Below are 18,840 nucleotides of genomic sequence, written 5' to 3' on the forward strand. Positions count from 1 at the left end.
TAATCTTTCTTGGAGCCTGATCCCTCACCTTTGTATTTCTACTCCCCTTCAACAACCCTTAAAAGTCTGTCAGCAATAGTTCAAAACAAGGCACCGTGGCTTCGCAAGTAAGTTCTCCATTACTTGTCGCGCCCACGCTGATCTTAGCAGCAAAAAGCTGAGGTTATGTGGGCACGGTCTAAGAAAAAGCACCCCAGCTGCACGGGGTTTTTAGATCTTCCACGTGAGCTGAGGGACATTATATATGAAAATGCGCTCTGCGTTTCCGGTGCGATATTCATTTATTCCTCGGATCCTGACAATATCCGCCACTGTGTAAGAGCAAAAGTCGTTCGTGAGAAAACCAAAGGACCACAGGAACCACAATCAATAGGCAGCACCATCTCCATAGCTCTCATGAGAACGTGTCGGCAATTGCATGTAGAGAGCAGTGAGATTCTCTATGGAAGAAACCTCTTCCGCATGTACATGGTCAATGTCGGCTTCGGTCCTGTTTATCTTCCCTTTGTGCGGCATATTACTTTCACAACAGATGCCGACCATAGGATATATGGAGATGACCTGGATACTGTCAGTTATTGGTGGAGGAGACGGTTCTGGCCTAACATCGTCGACAAAAGTCAAAGACTGCTTGAAAGGTACCCCAAGCTGGAGACTCTCAACTTTCCTATCAACTCAAATCAGTTCGGCCGCACCTGGAGACCTGCATTCCTTGCATCAGAGCTAAAGACAAGAGAACAGCGCGTTTCCCTTGCCGCTACATGGATGAGATCTCACTCCCCTTTTGAGAGTGATCGACTTCAGAAGTGTTTGCATCTCGAGATTGTGCCTTCTGGATTAGACACGCCGAAGGCTAGTACTGGAGAGGAGTCAATTGAGAGCCGTGTCGCTCGCATCAAAGCCCGGGTTGCTGAGTTAACGGGTAATTTTCTACCAGAAGAGGATTGGGATTGCACAGAGTTTGCGGAGGCTTTCGAGAGAATGAAACTATTGTAGATGGTTGAGAAAAGAGGAGAAAGAGGAGGACGCAGTCGATGCACCACTCCACTTTCAAATGCGTCCGTGCGTCGATCAGGCTCCACTCGCACCCCGATTATCAGTCACCCTTGAGTCTTCACTTCACTTCACTACACTTCACTTTGACCCAAAGCCCCAGTCTTTTCAGGAAGCCTCTTGAGACAGTTTCCAACCCCGGTACCTCATCTCTAACCACCAGCTACGCTTACAACCATGTCGTCCGAGCTTTCTTTGGAGTCTATTCTAAACGCCATCAACGCTATAAAAGCTTGAGGTTACCACCTTAGCGCCAAGTCTTCTTTCTGCAGAAGATATAATTGCTCGTCTAGAGGCTGTTACATACACGCCTTCTGCAACGCCGTCTATCCCAGAAACGGCTTATCCAGCATCGTCCGAGTTTAGCGACCCTGCCTTTCGCGAACCATTACGAGAGAATAGAAACGAGTCTCAAGCCTTCTGCGAATCTTCTGAACGTAGGAAAGGGCCCAATCCTTTAGTGGATAGAACGTCTCATTCCAGCAAGCGGGCTGGCGACATTTAGCATTACCTCCAACCGATCGACGATGGCATTGCGGCCCTTGCCAAGCATCTAGAGAAGATTGAGACTTTGATTGAAATATCAAACTCGAATGGCTCTTCAGAAGTATCCGTCAAAACACCAGAGGCCACACAATCCTTCACGGAGAAGAGTCTAGAACAAAGCCCACCTTCCATCACAGGATATTCTGCTTTTCGCGAATACTAGCTATTCCACAAGGACACGGTACCCCGAAGTGCGAGAGATAGTTCCCTTCTTCCCGTCTTTGGCCAGCCTTCGACACTAAGGCCTCGCCAACAGCCCCCGTTAAACGTCACCGCATCTCCTTTCGGGAACTATGTCGACGGGAGTTCACCATTCAGTCAGATTGCTTCCCAAAATAACAGCAAGTCTAGCGTATTAATCTCCACGTCCCCTTTAGCACCTTTGATAATTCGGGGGCTGACGTGTGACTCTCTATCAGTTGTTGGCTCCCCCGTTCGACCTCCAAGATGCGTACCTCCTAGAAAGCCACCAGTTAGATTGTACCCAGATTGATGGACTGATGGAGTCGCGACTAGGGATTTTCCTCTGTCCTTTTCTTGAAGGATTACATTTTGAGCCTGCTTTCTTTGACCGCCTTCTCCCCGAGGCAATCAGGCCCATGTCTTGGTTTGAAAGATATCTTCGTTATTATTATTATAATAAGGATATCAATCTTCGAGCCTCTCCTAGAGTCTGGGTTTTGGACTGTATTATGCGTTTCAACCATTAATTTCCATGTGACTGTCTGAATGTTGGAGTGGCAAGTTACGGATCGGCTGCTTTTTAAGCTGCACATTCCTTTTTCCTCTCATGAATTTCAACTCTTTATTAGTAGACACTATCACTCTATTTCGGTCAAGATTTAACTTTCGGCTCGAATGACTCCGGCTCCTACTGTCATTATGTCATCTCTAGCACTTGAACAGATCGAACTTTCGGAACCCTTCCGTAACCTGACCCCGGCATTGTGGCGGTTCCATGATATCCTTTGCGATCCAAGATAGCTGCTCGGATGTCTCCATAAATTGTACTGGGCTTCGCAACTGCTGTAACCATAGTTGACACACCTGCACGGCTCATCGATATCCGAAGGCATGCGGCTGAATCTCTTCAACAGTGCGGAGCCGTGAATTGCTATATTCTTTCTGATATCCCGGACGTGATCCATTTTAATGAACAAATACCACTCGTTCATAAGCTAACCCGTGAAGAATATTCTAGCTGCATAGTCTGCTATCCCGCTTATTCCACCGCCGAAGCATGGAGGATTTCGTGAAGAGGGCCCACGGCGGATTCCAGGTCATCGTAAATGATTGGATTAGCCAAGACTTGCCTTCTCAGGGCATCGATCACGATTCTATATGCTTAGTTTGCGACAGGTGAGTCAGCGCTTTAAAGCTATATATAGCGGACGAGGAGCAGTGCATACAGTTTCAACTTAACGATGTATCCATTGAGTATCGACCAACTGACAACCAAATCCCGTTAAATAAGTTCTGCACTCCGTACTTGGAAAGTATTAAGCTCAGTAAAATCTATACTATCTAACCATCGAGACTCGATTACTAAACCTTCCAGAGGTGTCGCGGGGGCCATAGCGCGCAATAACGGCGGTTTCTTTTCCCCTGAAAAATGCTTGGATAATTAGGTTAATGGACAGATGTTGAGTAAATCGAATAGTTGCCCGCTGGATCGTGTCGACATTTGCCAAGCGCGTGAGAGTTACCATCTTGGGGAACAGTCATGAGTTCACGAGTCTTAGGGACATGAAATGCGAAATATGAATATCAAAGGGGACATTCTGCAATTTAAGCGTAGGAGAAGAAATGAAGTCATACATGTTGTTAAGCAAGTAGATTATTTCCCAGAATAACCATTCCACAAGACAGCTCCTAACATCCTGTTTAAGACTTACATTCTCAAAATATTCCAGCTCTCATGATTTTTGCTCATATGGTCGTAGGTTTCAGAACCACGACGAAAAGTCTTCATACAAAACCAGCAAATGTGAGTACCACACGCCATACATTCCATATGATTGCAACCAGACGCTTTCTCAATTGCGACACTGCACTTAGGGCAATTTCGGACATCATTTTCTTTCTTCCACTTCTCTAATTCTTCTTCGCCGTCATGAGCAGCTTTAGCTAACGCTTTATAAACATCGCATGTGAGGCCATCGTGGGTGTCTTGATGACAGCCTGTGCATATCGAGTTGAGACAGCCGTCGCAGTCGAAGACGCGCGGATCCGTGGTGGGCGAAGCTCTGTAGAAGCGGTCGCAGTCGGGAGTGGGACAGTACTGGAATTCGGTTGGTCGGCTCCGGATGTAAAGGGTCAATGCAGTTTGGAGGAGGGTTTCGTAGTCGCATGCTGGCAAAACCTCCTTCAGTTCTGGGAGACTTAAGGGCGTCTTGCACGTTGCAGATGCGCCAAGACAATGGAGTGGGAAAGCATCCGTGGAACTGCATTGCGATGCGAGGCATGAGCTGCAATAGATGTGGCCGCAGTGTGTTTTGAAGGGTTCGTCCGGTGGAGTCCAGCAGACAGGACAGACTTCTTCGTCTTCACCCTCGACGAAAGATAGGGTGGCGACTCTTGCCTCAAGAGGTAGGGATGCCTGGGATTGAAGAATATCTTGTACCTGTGCGAGATGCTTTTCGGATCCTTGGACTATGATCTGCTTTGGGTTGCTAACGATGTCCATCTTAACCTTTTCCTTACCCAGAACTGCTACAATGTGCCGAAATCCGCCTTTGAGGGCAAAATTCAACGTCTTTGGATCAAGTATAATGATATGAGACTGTTCCTTTAACTCCGTAGCTTTCTCTGCCAAAGCGTTTTGGGCGAGTTCAACATTTAGAGGGGCTCCATAGAGACGGAGGACGATTTTGCGGGGATCCTGGCTGATGAAGACACCATGTGTACTCATTAAATCCTCGATAAATGCAGCAGAAGAGTGTTTAAAGAAGAAAGAATCCGCGATCGGTTTACCATTGTCCACCGCGACATGTCCTGCAAGAAGTTTCTCTACGACTGATTTGACACGAGCTACGGCCTCCTTGCTCTGGCCAAAGATGCGAACCTGGGTGTATTGCTTGCCGAGGGGCTCATACGTCTTAATAGTGACGTAGTCCGACTTCCATGATTGTTCGCCAAGAGCATCGAGTTGAGGTCTGACGGCGGTGAGGGTACGGTACGATACGGATAGCTTGATCGAAATCAGATGTGTAACTCGCAACTTATCATTCGAGGTTGGATCAATCAGAGTGTCGTTCAGCTTCTTGACCGCATTACGGGCCGCTTCAGCCTCCGTAAACTTTGCGATGGCTTTCACGCGACCTGCACCGGCTTGTGCGTTCACGACCCATTCGATAAGGGTACCATGAGATTCAAGGGACGTCTTGACTGTATCCTCTAATTGCTTCGCAGTGAGATTGTGAGATCGAGAGCCCAAGGAAATGTCCTGGGGGTAGGGAAAGCGAAGAAATTTCCTAAGGTTTGTTTTCGTTGTGCTGGGGTTCAGATTTCTAACATGGAGAGAACTGCCTGGATGGTAGGTGATCTCCAGTTTCCGTCCATCGAGCTGTTTTGAACTATTCTTCCCGAAATTGTTTAATGCCAACGTGGCCTGCCTGTCTCCCTCGTATTGGAGGTATGCGACCAGAGAAGGATTATGCCAAGTACATATCACACCAGTCAGTTGGAGTCTGTTCGAGCCGGATTCGGACTGCCCTCCTAATTGCATCTTAGAGAGAAACACCGGGGCATTATCTATAAATACCACTGGTCCAGAGTGCTGGAGGAGATTACTGGCAAAATCCGGGTCTGCGACTCTAATCTGAGCAGTCTGTAATGAATTTGTTGGAATACGCTTCAGATGGATACAATCTGGGGATAGACTTGGAAAGCCATGTTTGTTCATTAGAGCAAGGATATCCTGAATAGATGTATCGAGAGGTATGTCGGACATGGACACGGCTGAGAAGTCGGTAGGCATCGAGAGCTGTGCAACGGAGACGCCGTCTTCGAAAGTCACGGTCGCCCCGCCAATGGTCCTTTTGTCATCCTTTCGGCTAGTGAAAGGGTGGGAGCTTGCCCAAACAGAGGGAGCAAGACCTTCGCTAGTTGGAACTTTGGAGGGAGTGTATCCGTGAACTTCCTTTGACTTAATCTCGTGGCTAAACGAGCATTCCTCCCCTTTGTTGCAAGCATTTTTTTGGAAGAAGATGCAAACGATATTGGATCTAGCATCCTTGGAGACTGTTTTGGGTGTTACAACTGTAGGCAACCCTGCGTGTTCAAAATTGCAGAAGGCACCTCTCTTGCAGGCTCCCTGTAAGAAGAAGGTACATGGAGGCTTCGATCTGGTGTTCACATTACCGTCCTGAGAAGGCCTGAACGAATTCGCAGCTGCGTTAAGAGCCAAAGGTGAAGCTGTAATCGTAGCCTGATTCTGGGTGTTAGGAAAATGTTGGAAGCTACAACTCTCCCCATTTAAGCAGCGCCCGGCCTGGAAGAAGCGACAGATAGCCATGGCGAAGATGGAGTGGTGAGCAGGATCGAGGTGGTTCAGCTCCGCCTCCTGAAGGCTCTAGTGTCATGCTGCTGCTGTGCGACGTAGAGACGGTCTAACCGCATCACTGTGCGGTGCTCTCTGAGCTCGATAACCTAACAAGTCATCTCGTTCTCACTCTTATCTCCTCCAAACTTTCCATTGTTCAAACTGAATTGTCACAGGATCCACCTTTGTGGTCACTGCTCAGCCCATGGTTGGGTGATCTTGTGCTCGATCGGGTTAGGGGGTCGAAGATGCGTTCACAGTCCCTTCCCCTCAACTCGCGCAAACCTTCTCATCCACTCACCGTTCGAAAATTGTATGCATATAAAAGCAGTGGGCATCCATATTCTGTTGCAGTCCAGCCGTGCTCTGGAGAAGGCGGGTATTAGACCCCGGGGCGACGTTGCTGTGCGACGCCACTGCCGGCCTTCGGACAATCGTAGTCGGCCCCTCACCTCTCACCTTGCTTCTTTCATATCTCTATCCAAATCCATCTGCACTTCCATCGCATCCTGTCTCTCTCTTCCTCTTTCAATAATCAACGGCCGCTTAACCTTCATTTCACAGATTCCTCTACTTCTCGAGCTTTTCCTTGTCCACAAGTCATACCTGGATCACAATTTGTGTGGCCTCATTTTGCATGACTCATCGAAATCGCAACCCCAATGTAACCACAATATGCCAGAGCGTCGTTATGGAGCAGAGTGGTATAAAACGAGTCTCTTTTCCTTTTTCCCGAGCAATGCGAAATGCTTCGATAATTATCAAATCGTCGTAACCTAATTCCTTATTTCACCATGTTCATCAGACAATTGACCCGGGAAGACGTACCAGAGGTCTTGGCCATCACCCAGCAATCATTTGTGGATGACGAGCTCTTCGGTTGGCTCTATCCACGGCGAAATCAGTATCCTAACGATCTTCGGAGATATCAATTAATTCGCCTGCGGACCCGTCTAGTGTCCGTTGGTTCCTATGGATTCGTCGCCGTAACGGATGAAACGGACCCTGGCTGGCAAGGAAAGCCAGAAATTATTGGTTATGCATTCTTTGTCCGAGAGGGAACGGATGAGTCTTCGAAAAAGTGGCGACACGATTCTATCTTCAGCAGTACGTCATGCTTGGCAGTTTCGCCGTCTTTCCTAGGGTGAGAGAGCTTACAACGAGTCTAGAGTTTGAACGTTATTTACTCTCATGGGAACTCTGGTACGAGGCAAAGGTGCTTGACCGTGCCTCGGACCCAACCCGTATCAAAGCATACAATGACACAAGGCACTATGACTTCTACACCCACCTTAACCCCCGCTGGCATCTCAGCATGCTAGCCGTGTCACCGAAACACCAACGCCGTGGTATTGGAGGCAAATTGGTCAAACATGGACAGCTCCTTGCCACCGAGGAAAACATTCCCTTGACCCTGAATTCCAGCATAGTTGGTCGTGGGCTGTACCTGAAGTCGGGATTTAAGGTTGTTCACGAGGTGGTAATTGCGGAGGGACTTGAAGGGATTACAATGCTCTGGGAACCTGAACGTCTGAAAGGGAAATGGATTGAAGACACAGGTGATGGAAGAGGGAGAATGAAAGCCTAGCCGTACCCCCAGGCTACGAACGACCCTAAAGCATCCGAGGGTTGTTTCAACCTTCACATCTCCCACCTCGCAAGAGCCCTCTCACGCCAATTCCTAGTATGCGCCGAAGATAACGGAAATTGTTCGTTATCAGCCCATCCACAACACCCTTTCTTAACGACAAAATTCGCTATTACGGAGGAAGAAATGACGGGGAAATAGGAAGGGAGGCGCTGTTTTGGCTAGCCTATCGCCTATTTCATGTAGGCGGAATGTTCCGAGTAGTGTTTGACGAAAGTGGAAAGGGTATGTACGAGTAATGCGGGAATGCTGACTGGCTGTTGGCAGCTGACCTCGTACCTACGCAGCAAGCACAGTAGTGCATTCCGTCAAGATGCAGAATTTGGAGAGTTGCCAAACCTATACCTAAACCGGAGTTCAACAATGTTCCGCACAAGTTAAGATTTCTTTCTTTTTCAGGTGGCGGCGGTAACGGGAGCTGACCCTCAGAGGCCGAATCGTGGCGTGGCCTGGAACCATGCAAACGTTCGGTATCGTGCGGATAGAACAAGGCTCATGCAATTCAGCCCAGATCAATATTGGAAAGGGTCAACAGCTCCAACCCTCAAACCACTTCTCGAAAGTTTCCGTCTGGACAACATGAGAACAAGCGTATACTCCTTGCTCGCGCGTTTACTGCTTCGCGATCCTGCTCACCTATTATTCTGTCCAAACGAAGCACCCAGGGAGGAATTCAGAATTTCTTGAAGCTATCATGCTTGCCTATTTCTACAAGGATTCGAATTTGCCGAATTCAATTAAATGGTCCTTTTCCCCACGTCACTTCCCACTTTCAACGACGCCAGCTAACGGCAGTGTCGCTTCTAATATCTGTTTTAGGCAGCTTCACTGAACCCAAACACAGTGTTTTACGAGTCGTCGTCAAGCTTCAATGCAGTGTCGCGTATTCCACACCATTCTTGGCACTCCTTTTAACGCCTCTCCACCAAGTGGCTTTGTTGATACTGACCAGAGAAAAGCCATTGACGGCAGGATTTCAGCCCCCGCTAACTGACCCTTCTTTCGGTAAGCCATGGCTGTCGTCGCTTTCACTACCGAAAGTGTCACATCAACTGTCAAAGCTGCAGTGGCTCTGATTACAATCCCAGATTGTGACCACTCTCAGAGGACGACCGCAACCTCATTCGGCTCTCAAGACTCGGCGCAAGCCGCTGCTTGTGTCCACAAGCTTTGAAAGACAAAGCTTGCTGGTCTCGGCGAGGAAGAGGCGTCGAACGATCTTCTGATACTCGTATCATCCCATAGGGGATGATGGGTCAAAGCTGTGAGTGGGAGGCAGTCCGAGCAACTTGTGTTCAAATAAGGGAGGGCCGTCATCATCCCAATAATCTCTCTCCCTTTACAGCTGACCACATTCAATCTTCCCTTTCTTTTCATTCAGATTCCTCTAGCCACTGGAACTCAACCAGGCCGGCATTTATACATTCAGTTGTGACTTGACTTAGTATAATCTAATATCTAATACCGCTCACTATGGTCAAGGGTCTTGGGCTCCTAGCCAGCTTGGCTCTCTTTAGCTCTATGACGTTGGTTTCTGGTGGATGGCAGAGTCCAGTGTACCCCTTGTACACTTTTCCTCTACCAATCCCACCGGACGCCGTGCCAAAAAAGTAAGCATCCCAAGACTCTTGGTACTCTGCCAAGTTTATTTAACGACCATCTTAGAACGTTCACTTCCAAAGCTACGGGTAAACCAATCGACTATTACGAGATTGATATCAAGCCGGTCTCCCTCCAACTCTACCCACCCCCATTCCCGAAGACGAGACTAGTCGGTTACAATGGACTCGTACCTGGACCGACCTTCCGGATCCGCCAAGGCCGCGAGGTAATCGTGAGGTTCATCAACCACGGTGACCGTGCTAATTCCGTTCATCTTCACGGATCGTACAGCCGGGCTCCTTTCGACGGATGGGCCGATGATGTTACGGAAGTTGGTAAATATAACTAAGACCATGATTTCTTAATCGCGAGACTTACTATTTTGCAGGGCAGTATAAGGACTACTACTACCCCAATGGCCAGAATGCTCGTACTCTGTGGTACCATGACCACGCGGTTGACCACACCGCTGAGAACGCCTACTTTGGGCAGGCAGGCTTCTATATTCTGAGCGACGCGGATCAGGATGCTCTTGGTCTGCCCAGTGGGAAATACGACGTTCCCCTTGCCCTCGCTGGCAAGCGGTACAACTCAGATGCGTCGCTTTGGGACCCCGAAAAAAACGGCGAGACAACTTCGGTCTTTGGCGATGTTCTCCATGTGTAAGTCACATCGACGGCTTGGGCCTCATTTCCTAACGGAGAGTTAGTAACGGTATGCCATTCCCGTACCACCAGGTTGAGCCCCGCAAGTACCGTCTTCGATTTCTCAACACCGGTGTCTCTCGATCCTATAACCTCTGGTTTGAGCAGGAAGGCACAAAGAATAAGATCAAGTTCACCATGATCTGTTCAGATGCAGGCCTTCTCCTGAGTCCCGTCGAGACAGACAACTTCTTCATCTCGATCGCTGAACGCTGGGAACTTGTCATTGATTTCAGCAATTTCAAGGGCAAAAATGTTATCCTTCGCAATGCGCGGGGTGTTGCTGCCGACTCTGACTTCGAAGCAACGGACAGGGTTATGCAATTCCGCGTTGGCCAAACTGTCACTGATACCTCCAACAATCTTCCCCAAGGCTTGCCCGCGAAGCTTCGCAATGTTCCGTTCCCTCCGGCCCATGCTCCTGTCGACCACAATTTTGAATTTGCCCGCGGTCAATCCCAGTGGAAAGTAAATGGAGTAACATGGTCTCAAGTCAACTCGCGGGTTCTGGCTCGCCCCAAGCGTGGTGCAGTGCAGAAATGGAGCTTGAAAAATGGAGGAGGCGGCTGGTCTCACCCTATCCACATACATCTTGTCGACCTTCAAATGGTGAAGCGTACTGGTGGCCGAGGAGCGATAATGCCCTACGAGGCAGTTGCTCTCAAGGACGTTATGTGGCTCAACGTTGGAGAGACCGTTGAGGTTGTTGCCCGATATGCACCGTGGGATGGTCTTTACATGTTTCATTGCCACAACTTGATTCATGAGGATCACGAGATGCTTGTTGCATTCAATGTGTCAGCTCTTTCTGATCTTGGGTACACGGACAAGACGGCGTTCATCGACCCTATGGAGCCTCGCTACCGCGCCAAACCTTTCGTGGAGTCCGAATACCAAGCCCGTACCGGTGTTTTCAGCGACGCGCAAATCTCGAGCAAGGTTGACTTTTTCGTCGGCCTTGACGCTTATGCTCATGTCGAAGACGCCGAGAGCGCACTTAACAGATACTGGAAGACATACTCTGGACCAACAGAGGCATCGCCTGTTCCTAAACGTCGTGATATCGTTGAAGCTCGTGCTACGCCTGTTCCGGTGGTGAACGGCCCGCGTTATCCCCAGGCGAAAAGGCACATTATCCTCTAAACTAGTAAGATACGAAGGTCGTGAGCAGCGGGGTTAAATGAGGAGGCCGTGGTCTTCATTCCAGTTTCTGAGGAGTTTGATCAGCGACCATGTGAGGTTAGTAGTTAGTGATGGAGTAAATTGGTGGAGAGTTGTTCAACTAATTGCTCAAGAAGTGGGCATCTATCCGCACCGCGTTTCCTTGAACAGTGGAATCGTTCAATATACTGTTCTGTCTAATAAAGTCACGAATTAACGACCTCTCAACCCACACATACCAACAACCCCCTGTTGTGATCAACTACAGCCCGAAAATCTCTTCATTATATTCCCAACCAGTACTTGTTAGTTGATACTTCGGTGGAAACATCTCTCCCAACAGGATTTTTTCAGTGCTTTCCTCATACCAGTATTTTCAAGCTGACTCTGGTAGCAACCTTCTCGAGGGCAAGGAACACCACCACTCACGCCAAGACAGTGTGCGCTGTGAATGTCTCAGATATGCACTTGTTTGGCATGCAAGCCGTTTGTGTCTAAATTTGCGCACCCGTTTTTCAATTCCCGCGTCAACCAGAATGCTGCCAAGAAAGGGTTCCGGGCAGAAGCGTGGTTCAGAGATCCCTAACTTGCTGTCTCGAGCCGTTGATTGCGACTTGTGCGCATGGGCGTCTCGCTATCAAATCTCTGATTCGGATAATGCTTTTACAGCTTTTTGGTTTGCTTGCTTGGCATGCGAGAAAAGCAGGCTGGAGCGAGCTGGTGGCGCTGTGCTGACGAAGAGAGAGGGGCTAATGAAAACTCTCCGAGGAGGACTTAGTTTTCATCCAAACAATGCAATGAAATTTTTCAAGACACATGCAAGAGATCATGCCGACGGGTTGTAAGGTTAGATACGAATGTAAGGGTGGCTGGGTTGACGCTATTCAAATAAGCATTAGAAAGAATTGGCCGAAGCTTCGCTAAACTTTCGTGTTCGATTGAAGCAATTCTCGTATCTCCGCATCCTTCATCACACGCCACACACTTTTGTCGCCTTAATCTACTACCTTTTTAGGAACTCAGTGGCTTAGTAGGGAGAAATTTCCTAGGCTTCACAGCAGTGGTAGATTTGTCGTAAGCTGCTTTCTGAGGATATTCGGCGTTCTGCCGCACACTTCTTTTGCACAGTCTTGACTAGTAAGGGTCTTGTGGTGAACAAGTTGACTATGTTCCACTAGCGGACATGTGGGGGAATGCCATGCATGTTGGATGTCTTGGCGCCAAGTAAATTCAGCCCAAGCTCGCATTTTTAGCGCGGCACGTGCCTACTCCTCTACTCCAACAGTGGAGCCTCATCCACCACTTTCGTTGTTCCATAATTGCTTTCTATTCGAGAGCTAGCTCCTTAAAAGGGCTATGATGTATATGGGCCAGCCCTGCAAGCATCTATAGACGCCTTTGGAACCAACTTGTCCTTCTCCCTTCTGGTGTCCGAAAACTGTTCGAAAGTACGGCGATTCGAATTGAGGCGTCTCTGACACGGCAACATTCAAGCCAAGAGCCGTTCAGCAAGCCACTCAGCTGAACGTGCCTCTGGACCAGCCACACGGTATCTCCCTCGCTTTTCTTCGTCAGATTTAAACGTAGACTATCCTGATTCGCTCATGTTACACTTCCATTGCCACTTTCAGTCGTCCTCGCCCCACTATGCAAGCCAAATCCACCTTCTCTCCAAAGCGCATCCGCGGGGCTGAAGAGTGTCGAAGGAATGTATAAAAATAGTACGCCTTACATCTCAGTCCTCTTTGGGGCTTCCGCGGTGTTTTGCTTCTCATAGCGCCTGCGGGGTTGAGATTGTGCTTTATGTCAGCCCTCACCATCGGCTTCCAGGCAGTCGCTACTCCGAGATTGTCCGTCTGGTTCCTGCGTTTCTAATCGGGTTCCTGCTTCGTATTGTGCATGACGGAAGTTTCCAGAGATCCAAATCGCCCACCTCTTTTTCGTTGAGATCTTCAAAAATTCACCGACCAGATTTCTCGCTTGCGGCTGATCGACTCATGGTCTTTTCCAAACCCCCTGTCTCCTTTCACCCAGGAATAATGAGTTTCTTGGCAGACCAGGTCATGGGCCAACGTGGACCGTTCCCAGGGAACCTCCAAGCCATGCTCCCCAAGTCGAGATCTCTCAACATGCGCCTGAAAGCTTTCGGCTCGCGGGGCACGATGCTTAAGCTTATCCAATCAGCTGGGCGCTAGACCACTTTTGTATTCTTCGGGTCAGCCTGGTGTCAAGTGGATCCAAAAACGCCAGTGTCCAGTGTCGAGAAGCCTCGTCAAAGTTCTTGGAAATATTGATGGCGAGCGCCGGCCCGACGCCATAGGCCAGTGTTTTGCATAACCCCTGTTCATATTGTGCTAGAGCGTCGTGACTAGAAGGTCAGCGCTTTAAGGTGCTCAATGCATTTATGCCGCAACAATGACGATTCTAGGTGCTGCCTTAGAGTTGAATAAGCTCCAGGCGGCACTGGTCCATACGAGGTCTTGGAAGAAGTTTCGTGGGCGAGCTGAGTTCAGGGATGGTAAAGGGGAGCGCTCCTCTATATAACTCCCTTGGCCCTCTTCCTTATTTCGCTTTGCCAGATTCCTACGCGAGTTCGCTTCTCAAACATTACTTAGAGAAGCCATCAAGATGCCTCGTCTCCTTTGGCTCGGATCTGTCCTCTCATTAGCTTCAATTAGCCTTGCAGCAACACCAATTCCCAACATCATCTCCTTTGGCGTCGATGGTGCCCTAGACTCGTACGTTTTTTGAACCATACAGAAGTGCCTTGGAGCTTGTCACTAATAAACCTCACAGTTGTACAACGGATACTACCGACTATAACTCCGGTGGTTTCATATCCGTCAACGGCTTCAATATTAAAGTCCCTAAGAATCTGATTGCACAATTCCCAGCGACATGGGTACCTTTTCCCAAGATGTGCGCTGGCGGCGTTGCTGGTAAAGGCATGGAAGTTTCCGTGTCTGGTAACATAGTGAATGGTCAGGCTATCGCAGCCCAAATTCAGCTAGCCCAATTCCTCCTTGAGTCTGGCCAGGGATATATTGAAACGGTTGACACGACCGATGGATCCTTGAAGATTCGAGGAGGACCGGTTGTGAGGATCAACGATCCCAATGGTGTTTTCACAAAAGGCACCACCGGCAACGAGCTCTTCACGGCCGATGATGCGAACCCAAGTATTACGGCCTTCTCTGGGTTTCCTATGTGTATTCCCCGAGGCACATCCGATCCTAGCTGCCCAGCATCCAATCGCCCTGCAGGGCAAACCAACTTTCCGGCTCCAGATCCCCTTACTATGGCACCTTTCCTCGCTGGTGATTACATTGAATACGCCGGCATAAAGAATGGTGCAGAGATTTGGGCGTATGCCATCACAGCCATCAATGTGCAAATCACCACAACTGCTTCCGATACGGTTCCGAACTACATTCGCATGGAGGATGCCATCATTGGCGTCTTCGACCCCGATGGCAATGTGGAGTTGGCCGACCGAAGGGTATGTGTGCAGCTTCTTAACCCATATTTTTACTAACAATTTATATAGTTTATTGGCTACCTTTCGAGCTGCACTGGTGCGTCCGTCACTATCAGCGCCCTCGATGTTGACCCATGTACCGGGGAAGAAACGCTGCGTGACATCGGGTCTGCAACACCCAGGGCTGGTGATGTTCGCTGCAAATGGGAATTCCGCACTAATACCAACGCTGCGGACACATACACTCGTGAATACATAATTAAAGCCAACAATCCAGTCATCACCACAAAAAACGACATCAAAGCAGGGCAATATGTGCAACCCGTTACCGAGTGGATCCAACCCGAAGTCGCCGTTCCAGGCGCTGAGCCCCCACCATTTGCTTTTGCAGGTATTCGTGGGCTTGTTCAAGGCGATTTCCTAGACGGGAAGCAATACGGCCCCTTGGATCCCTTCCCCGGCCCTGCGCCTCCAGCACCAGCAAAGACTTGCACCCCTGGAGGCACTCCTCCAAACCCAAATGCCAGTCCAGTTGCTTCTGCCCCAGCGATCTCAGCCGTTAGGGTTGGCGCTCAAGTCCTCCTCAAAGTTTCAAATACCGCAACTGGTATCCAGAACTCGGACTTGACCTTTGATTGGACCAAGACCCTTCCGGCAGACCCGACAGTATCTATTCAGAACGCCGCTTCCCCGACTGCTACTTTCACCGCACCAGGTGTCACCGCAAAGACTGACTTTACGTTTGAGGTTACTCTTACGTTGAAATCTGACACCACAAAGAAGAGCAAGGCTACAGTCACTGTCAGTGTCGATCCGAACGGCGCCGATGTCGTCACTGTAGATGTCTATACTTGGGAAAGCAGACAGTCAGGTTCTATTGTCGTGAACTGCCACTCTAATGTCGTCAACGGGGACGTCAAGCGCATGAACCTAATCATGGCCGGTGGTTCAACTGTCCAGATGACAAGCTCCGGCAGCGGCAAATTTACCTACAGTTCGAACAAAGTCAAGAAGCCGACAAGCGTACAGTGTCAATCCTTCTACGACACTGGTGCCACCAAACCCGGAAGCAAGAGCGATGTTGTTACGAATACAACTGCTCGGAGGCGGAGACGCGGTGAGCTGGGTCTGGAGATGACGAGTCGAGCGGAGTGGGTATAGATGGATGTGTACGTTTTTGTGCTTTTCATTTCTTTTAGAGATGCAGTTCACGATTTCTTACGATCTTTATGATACCTGATACATCGGAATGCTGGCATAAGCGTCTTGGGTACAAAAGTTGGTATATAGCTAAATAGTTTAATAGTAATTAGTAATTAGTGGTTTTTGTTGAATTCATGTTTTTCGGGCGTCCCACTGCATATGTAAATGATCTATCACCGCTGCATAAATGGATGTTAAGTCTTGCGATCTTGGAAAACTAGGTGTAGTCACCAGCACAGTTTTTGAGAACGCCTCGAACCCTGCATATCACACAAATTTCATTTGACGATTATACTTATAATGGTTGTCTGGGATATTATTGTGATCATTACGCATTATCATTCAAGAATTAACTAGCAAAGGAGTGAAGAAAGTCAGACCCGAAGTCCCAAAATAATCCCAAATGCTTCGTGTCCCATGTTTATCTTTCGGAGCCCAAGTTCAGTTGATTCAAACCCACTCATATCATCATTTCGTTCCTAACAGGAGTGTCCGCATACTCATCTCATTCCAAACCCCCTTCTCTATCCCACTCCAACTTATCTCGTACCATCACACCTCAACCTAACTTTTTCCACCCCCATTCATATTCTCCTACCATCCCCTCGCAATGGCTGGTTACAAGCAGCTATCCTTAAGCGTCACCTCCTGGCATCCCTTCGCGCCCAACCACCAAGAATCACAAAGGGTATCGCACTTAACACCGGGCTTAACGAAAACCCTTCCCTCTTGGCTCGGATCTCCGTTGCCTCCATACCATGGCAGTCTCCACTGCTTAGTCCAATCGTCGGCTCCGTATCCCGTTGCTCTGTAGCCGGCGCGGCATGCGCAGTAGTAGGGTGCCGGGGTGGAGCCCTTATGGCCCCAGACATAGACGCACGACGTGGTGATGTCGCATTTGTTCTCGTTAGGGAGCGGGCGACATTGCTCGCAGACTGGAGGCGGCGCGAGAGCAGCAGCTAGGCTTGCGATGCCTAGGATGGCGAGGAGCTTCATTGTTGGTGTTGGAGGTTGTGAGGTGGTAAATGTGTGTTGGTGTTGGTTTGTGTGGATGGTATTAGATGTTGATGGAACTGACTGTTGATGTTTGATGGAAGAATGATGGAAAGAGATAGGATAACGGGGGTTTTATACAACGGTCAAATGGTCAGATGTAGTACAAACGCCCTCTCTCTGAACCCATGATGCATCCAAATCCGGTCCTCGCAGATGGTAGAACGGGATGACGGCGGTGTAGGGGCAGTTCCAATCATAGTACCAAAGAAGCATCTGCCTAGTCTTGTTCCTCATGCTGTATCTCCCGACCTGACGAGACTGGCTCCTACTCGAGTGCTGAGTGGCTGATTCCATAAACCATAGCTGGTGAGCAAAAGCCCATTCTCGTGTCTCGTGAAACTGAACCAGTCCAAGAGACCTCCGTAAACCACCTCCACAATCCTCAAAGTAAAAAATCCAATACTCTTACGTCAAACAGCAACCGCCAAGCTCCCGAGTTGCCTTTCCCTTGCACCCTTGTCGTGAAAGTCCTCGCCTTATACGGACAAACACATAAAAAGGATACGATATACGCAGTGATATAAATAGGTGGACTGACGCCATATACTCTTCAACGTATCGGAGGCTGAGTCGCCGAGTCTGGTGACGAGACTTCGTATCCCTGCCCCGCATCGAATCAAACAAGGAAGAGACAACACTCGCAGAAAGGGAATGGCGAGGACGGGTAAGGCGGTGTTAAACGTGAGGTGGAGATCTACGAATTCGATATTTCAGCATCTACACCAAGGATTATCCTGGGAGACGGGATATTGCCGAGTGAATGGCATAGGGCACGTGACCAGCTGACTTTGCCCAGGCGACGAGGTGACTGGTGGAGTGATTGGGAAATATGCCAGTGGAGGGTCTAGATTTCCTGCAGGTGCAGAGAGGACCGAGGTATTGTGTCTGCTTTTGTTCTTCGCTCAGCGTCTTTCAATTGCTTGGAAATATAGGACCGGAGTATAGACGTGTTATTAACGAAGGACCGTGAGATAGACTCATGTGATGTCAACTCGCCAAGCGATAGTATAGAGTTCGATTGAATCGAAGGTTTTCGAACCCGAGTCGCTCTGAATATGAGTGGTTATTGGCAGCAATGCCTCCTATACATGGAAAAGTGAAATTGCCACTGTGGGCTCGGATATATACCCTAAACCGTATTTACTACTGTATCATGATCTCTAAGAAGTGTTATCCAAGCCGTTACATCCACATAGCTTGTGCTATTCGTACCAAACCGGCGCCATTTAGGGTATCACCAAAGAGCTACGTCCTCCAGAAGCTTCCTCCGCATCAAGCTAAGGCCAAACCAGCTATTAATCCACCCGCGACAGCTCCAAGAATTTCCGGGTAGTGTGCATTCGCGGCGCCCGTTCCAGTGATCTGGAGCGCCGACGGACGGGTAGAGGTAGCCCCCGACTGAGTCGTAGCAGATGGAGAGCTGCCTGTAGCTTTTGACGATGCGGCAGCAGCTGAGGAGGCGGATGAGCCCGCTGCGCTCGTTGCCCTGACGCTGCTGCCGGTATCGCTGGGGCCATAGGAAAGGGCGTTAGAGGGGTCTGGCGCACGTTAGCAAGAGGAACTAGCCGTCAGGGAGAAGAGAACCTACTGTAGGTATAGCTGTAGTAGTTGCCTGGTTCAGTCTCGAATTCCGAATGATGGCTACTGCTGTCGTCGCATCCATCGTGCCTCTTCCTTCCAGGTCCTCCGTGTCCGCAGCTCATGAATGTCGTCGGAATGCTGCCAGTATATGTGCTCATCATTCCCATCATGGTGGTGGCTTCATCGTGACCGGAGTGTGCCAAAGCCGTAGCTACAAGGCTGAAGACCAGGAGAAGCACTGCGCGTGCCATTGTTGAAAAGTGAT

The 18,840-nt window shown here is 49.2% G+C and overlaps 7 protein-coding genes across 7 annotated transcripts; 4 read left to right on the forward strand and 3 right to left on the reverse strand.

The window, feature by feature from the left end:
- The first annotated feature begins 41 nt into the window (after positions 1–41).
- Positions 42–1,444, forward strand: BDR25DRAFT_79743 (uncharacterized protein). The gene is made up of 2 exons (XM_033699062.1): positions 42–107; positions 151–1,444. Exon 2 carries the CDS (start codon positions 166–168, stop codon positions 994–996), a length of 831 nt encoding a protein of 276 aa, XP_033542992.1. The 5' UTR covers positions 42–107; positions 151–165; the 3' UTR covers positions 997–1,444.
- Positions 1,445–3,400: 1,956 nt separating this feature from the next.
- BDR25DRAFT_306323 (uncharacterized protein) lies at positions 3,401–6,218 on the reverse strand. The gene has a single exon (XM_033690601.1). It carries the CDS (start codon positions 6,113–6,115, stop codon positions 3,491–3,493), a length of 2,625 nt encoding a protein of 874 aa, XP_033542993.1. The 5' UTR covers positions 6,116–6,218; the 3' UTR covers positions 3,401–3,490.
- A 514-nt stretch (positions 6,219–6,732) lies between these two features.
- On the forward strand, positions 6,733–8,008 carry BDR25DRAFT_79752 (acyl-CoA N-acyltransferase). The gene is made up of 2 exons (XM_033699063.1): positions 6,733–7,249; positions 7,312–8,008. The coding sequence occupies exons 1-2, from the start codon at positions 6,937–6,939 to the stop codon at positions 7,728–7,730; spliced, it is 732 nt and encodes a 243-aa protein (XP_033542994.1). The 5' UTR covers positions 6,733–6,936; the 3' UTR covers positions 7,731–8,008.
- A 1,106-nt stretch (positions 8,009–9,114) lies between these two features.
- On the forward strand, positions 9,115–11,309 carry BDR25DRAFT_79761 (Cupredoxin). The gene is made up of 4 exons (XM_033699064.1): positions 9,115–9,400; positions 9,456–9,727; positions 9,781–10,054; positions 10,102–11,309. Exons 1-4 carry the CDS (start codon positions 9,264–9,266, stop codon positions 11,237–11,239), a joined length of 1,821 nt encoding a protein of 606 aa, XP_033542995.1. The 5' UTR covers positions 9,115–9,263; the 3' UTR covers positions 11,240–11,309.
- A 2,534-nt stretch (positions 11,310–13,843) lies between these two features.
- Positions 13,844–15,958, forward strand: BDR25DRAFT_345736 (uncharacterized protein). The gene is made up of 3 exons (XM_033694078.1): positions 13,844–13,995; positions 14,054–14,756; positions 14,805–15,958. The coding sequence occupies exons 1-3, from the start codon at positions 13,886–13,888 to the stop codon at positions 15,894–15,896; spliced, it is 1,905 nt and encodes a 634-aa protein (XP_033542996.1). The 5' UTR covers positions 13,844–13,885; the 3' UTR covers positions 15,897–15,958.
- A 573-nt stretch (positions 15,959–16,531) lies between these two features.
- Positions 16,532–17,166, reverse strand: BDR25DRAFT_79790 (uncharacterized protein). Its single transcript, XM_033699065.1, has one exon. It carries the CDS (start codon positions 16,932–16,934, stop codon positions 16,557–16,559), a length of 378 nt encoding a protein of 125 aa, XP_033542997.1. The 5' UTR covers positions 16,935–17,166; the 3' UTR covers positions 16,532–16,556.
- A 1,100-nt stretch (positions 17,167–18,266) lies between these two features.
- BDR25DRAFT_317951 (uncharacterized protein) lies at positions 18,267–18,826 on the reverse strand (the record flags this gene model as incomplete). Its single annotated transcript, XM_033691711.1, has 2 exons — positions 18,267–18,532; positions 18,583–18,826. The coding sequence occupies 2 exons, from the start codon at positions 18,824–18,826 to the stop codon at positions 18,267–18,269; spliced, it is 510 nt and encodes a 169-aa protein (XP_033542998.1).
- Positions 18,827–18,840: the final 14 nt, after the last annotated feature.

Source organism: Lindgomyces ingoldianus (assembly GCF_010093535.1).
Source record: "Lindgomyces ingoldianus strain ATCC 200398 unplaced genomic scaffold BDR25scaffold_35, whole genome shotgun sequence".
Taxonomy (NCBI): domain Eukaryota; kingdom Fungi; phylum Ascomycota; class Dothideomycetes; order Pleosporales; family Lindgomycetaceae; genus Lindgomyces; species Lindgomyces ingoldianus.

What these genes read in the sequence shown, in the direction of transcription:
- BDR25DRAFT_79752 (XM_033699063.1), top strand. Translation starts at nt 6,937, where the DNA reads ATGTTCATCAGACAATTGACCCGGGAAGACGTACCAGAGGTCTTGGCC. An exon ending in ACACGATTCTATCTTCAGCA is followed by an intron (nt 7,250 to 7,311) that starts GTACGTCATGCT and finishes CAACGAGTCTAG; the next exon opens with AGTTTGAACGTTATTTACTC.
- BDR25DRAFT_79743 (XM_033699062.1), top strand. Translation starts at nt 166, where the DNA reads ATGTGGGCACGGTCTAAGAAAAAGCACCCCAGCTGCACGGGGTTTTTA.
- BDR25DRAFT_306323 (XM_033690601.1), bottom strand. Translation starts at nt 6,115, where the DNA reads ATGGCTATCTGTCGCTTCTTCCAGGCCGGGCGCTGCTTAAATGGGGAG.
- BDR25DRAFT_345736 (XM_033694078.1), top strand. Translation starts at nt 13,886, where the DNA reads ATGCCTCGTCTCCTTTGGCTCGGATCTGTCCTCTCATTAGCTTCAATT. An exon ending in GTCGATGGTGCCCTAGACTC is followed by an intron (nt 13,996 to 14,053) that starts GTACGTTTTTTG and finishes TAAACCTCACAG; the next exon opens with TTGTACAACGGATACTACCG. An exon ending in TGGAGTTGGCCGACCGAAGG is followed by an intron (nt 14,757 to 14,804) that starts GTATGTGTGCAG and finishes CAATTTATATAG; the next exon opens with TTTATTGGCTACCTTTCGAG.
- BDR25DRAFT_79761 (XM_033699064.1), top strand. Translation starts at nt 9,264, where the DNA reads ATGGTCAAGGGTCTTGGGCTCCTAGCCAGCTTGGCTCTCTTTAGCTCT. An exon ending in CCGGACGCCGTGCCAAAAAA is followed by an intron (nt 9,401 to 9,455) that starts GTAAGCATCCCA and finishes CGACCATCTTAG; the next exon opens with AACGTTCACTTCCAAAGCTA. An exon ending in CGATGATGTTACGGAAGTTG is followed by an intron (nt 9,728 to 9,780) that starts GTAAATATAACT and finishes ACTATTTTGCAG; the next exon opens with GGCAGTATAAGGACTACTAC.
- BDR25DRAFT_79790 (XM_033699065.1), bottom strand. Translation starts at nt 16,934, where the DNA reads ATGAAGCTCCTCGCCATCCTAGGCATCGCAAGCCTAGCTGCTGCTCTC.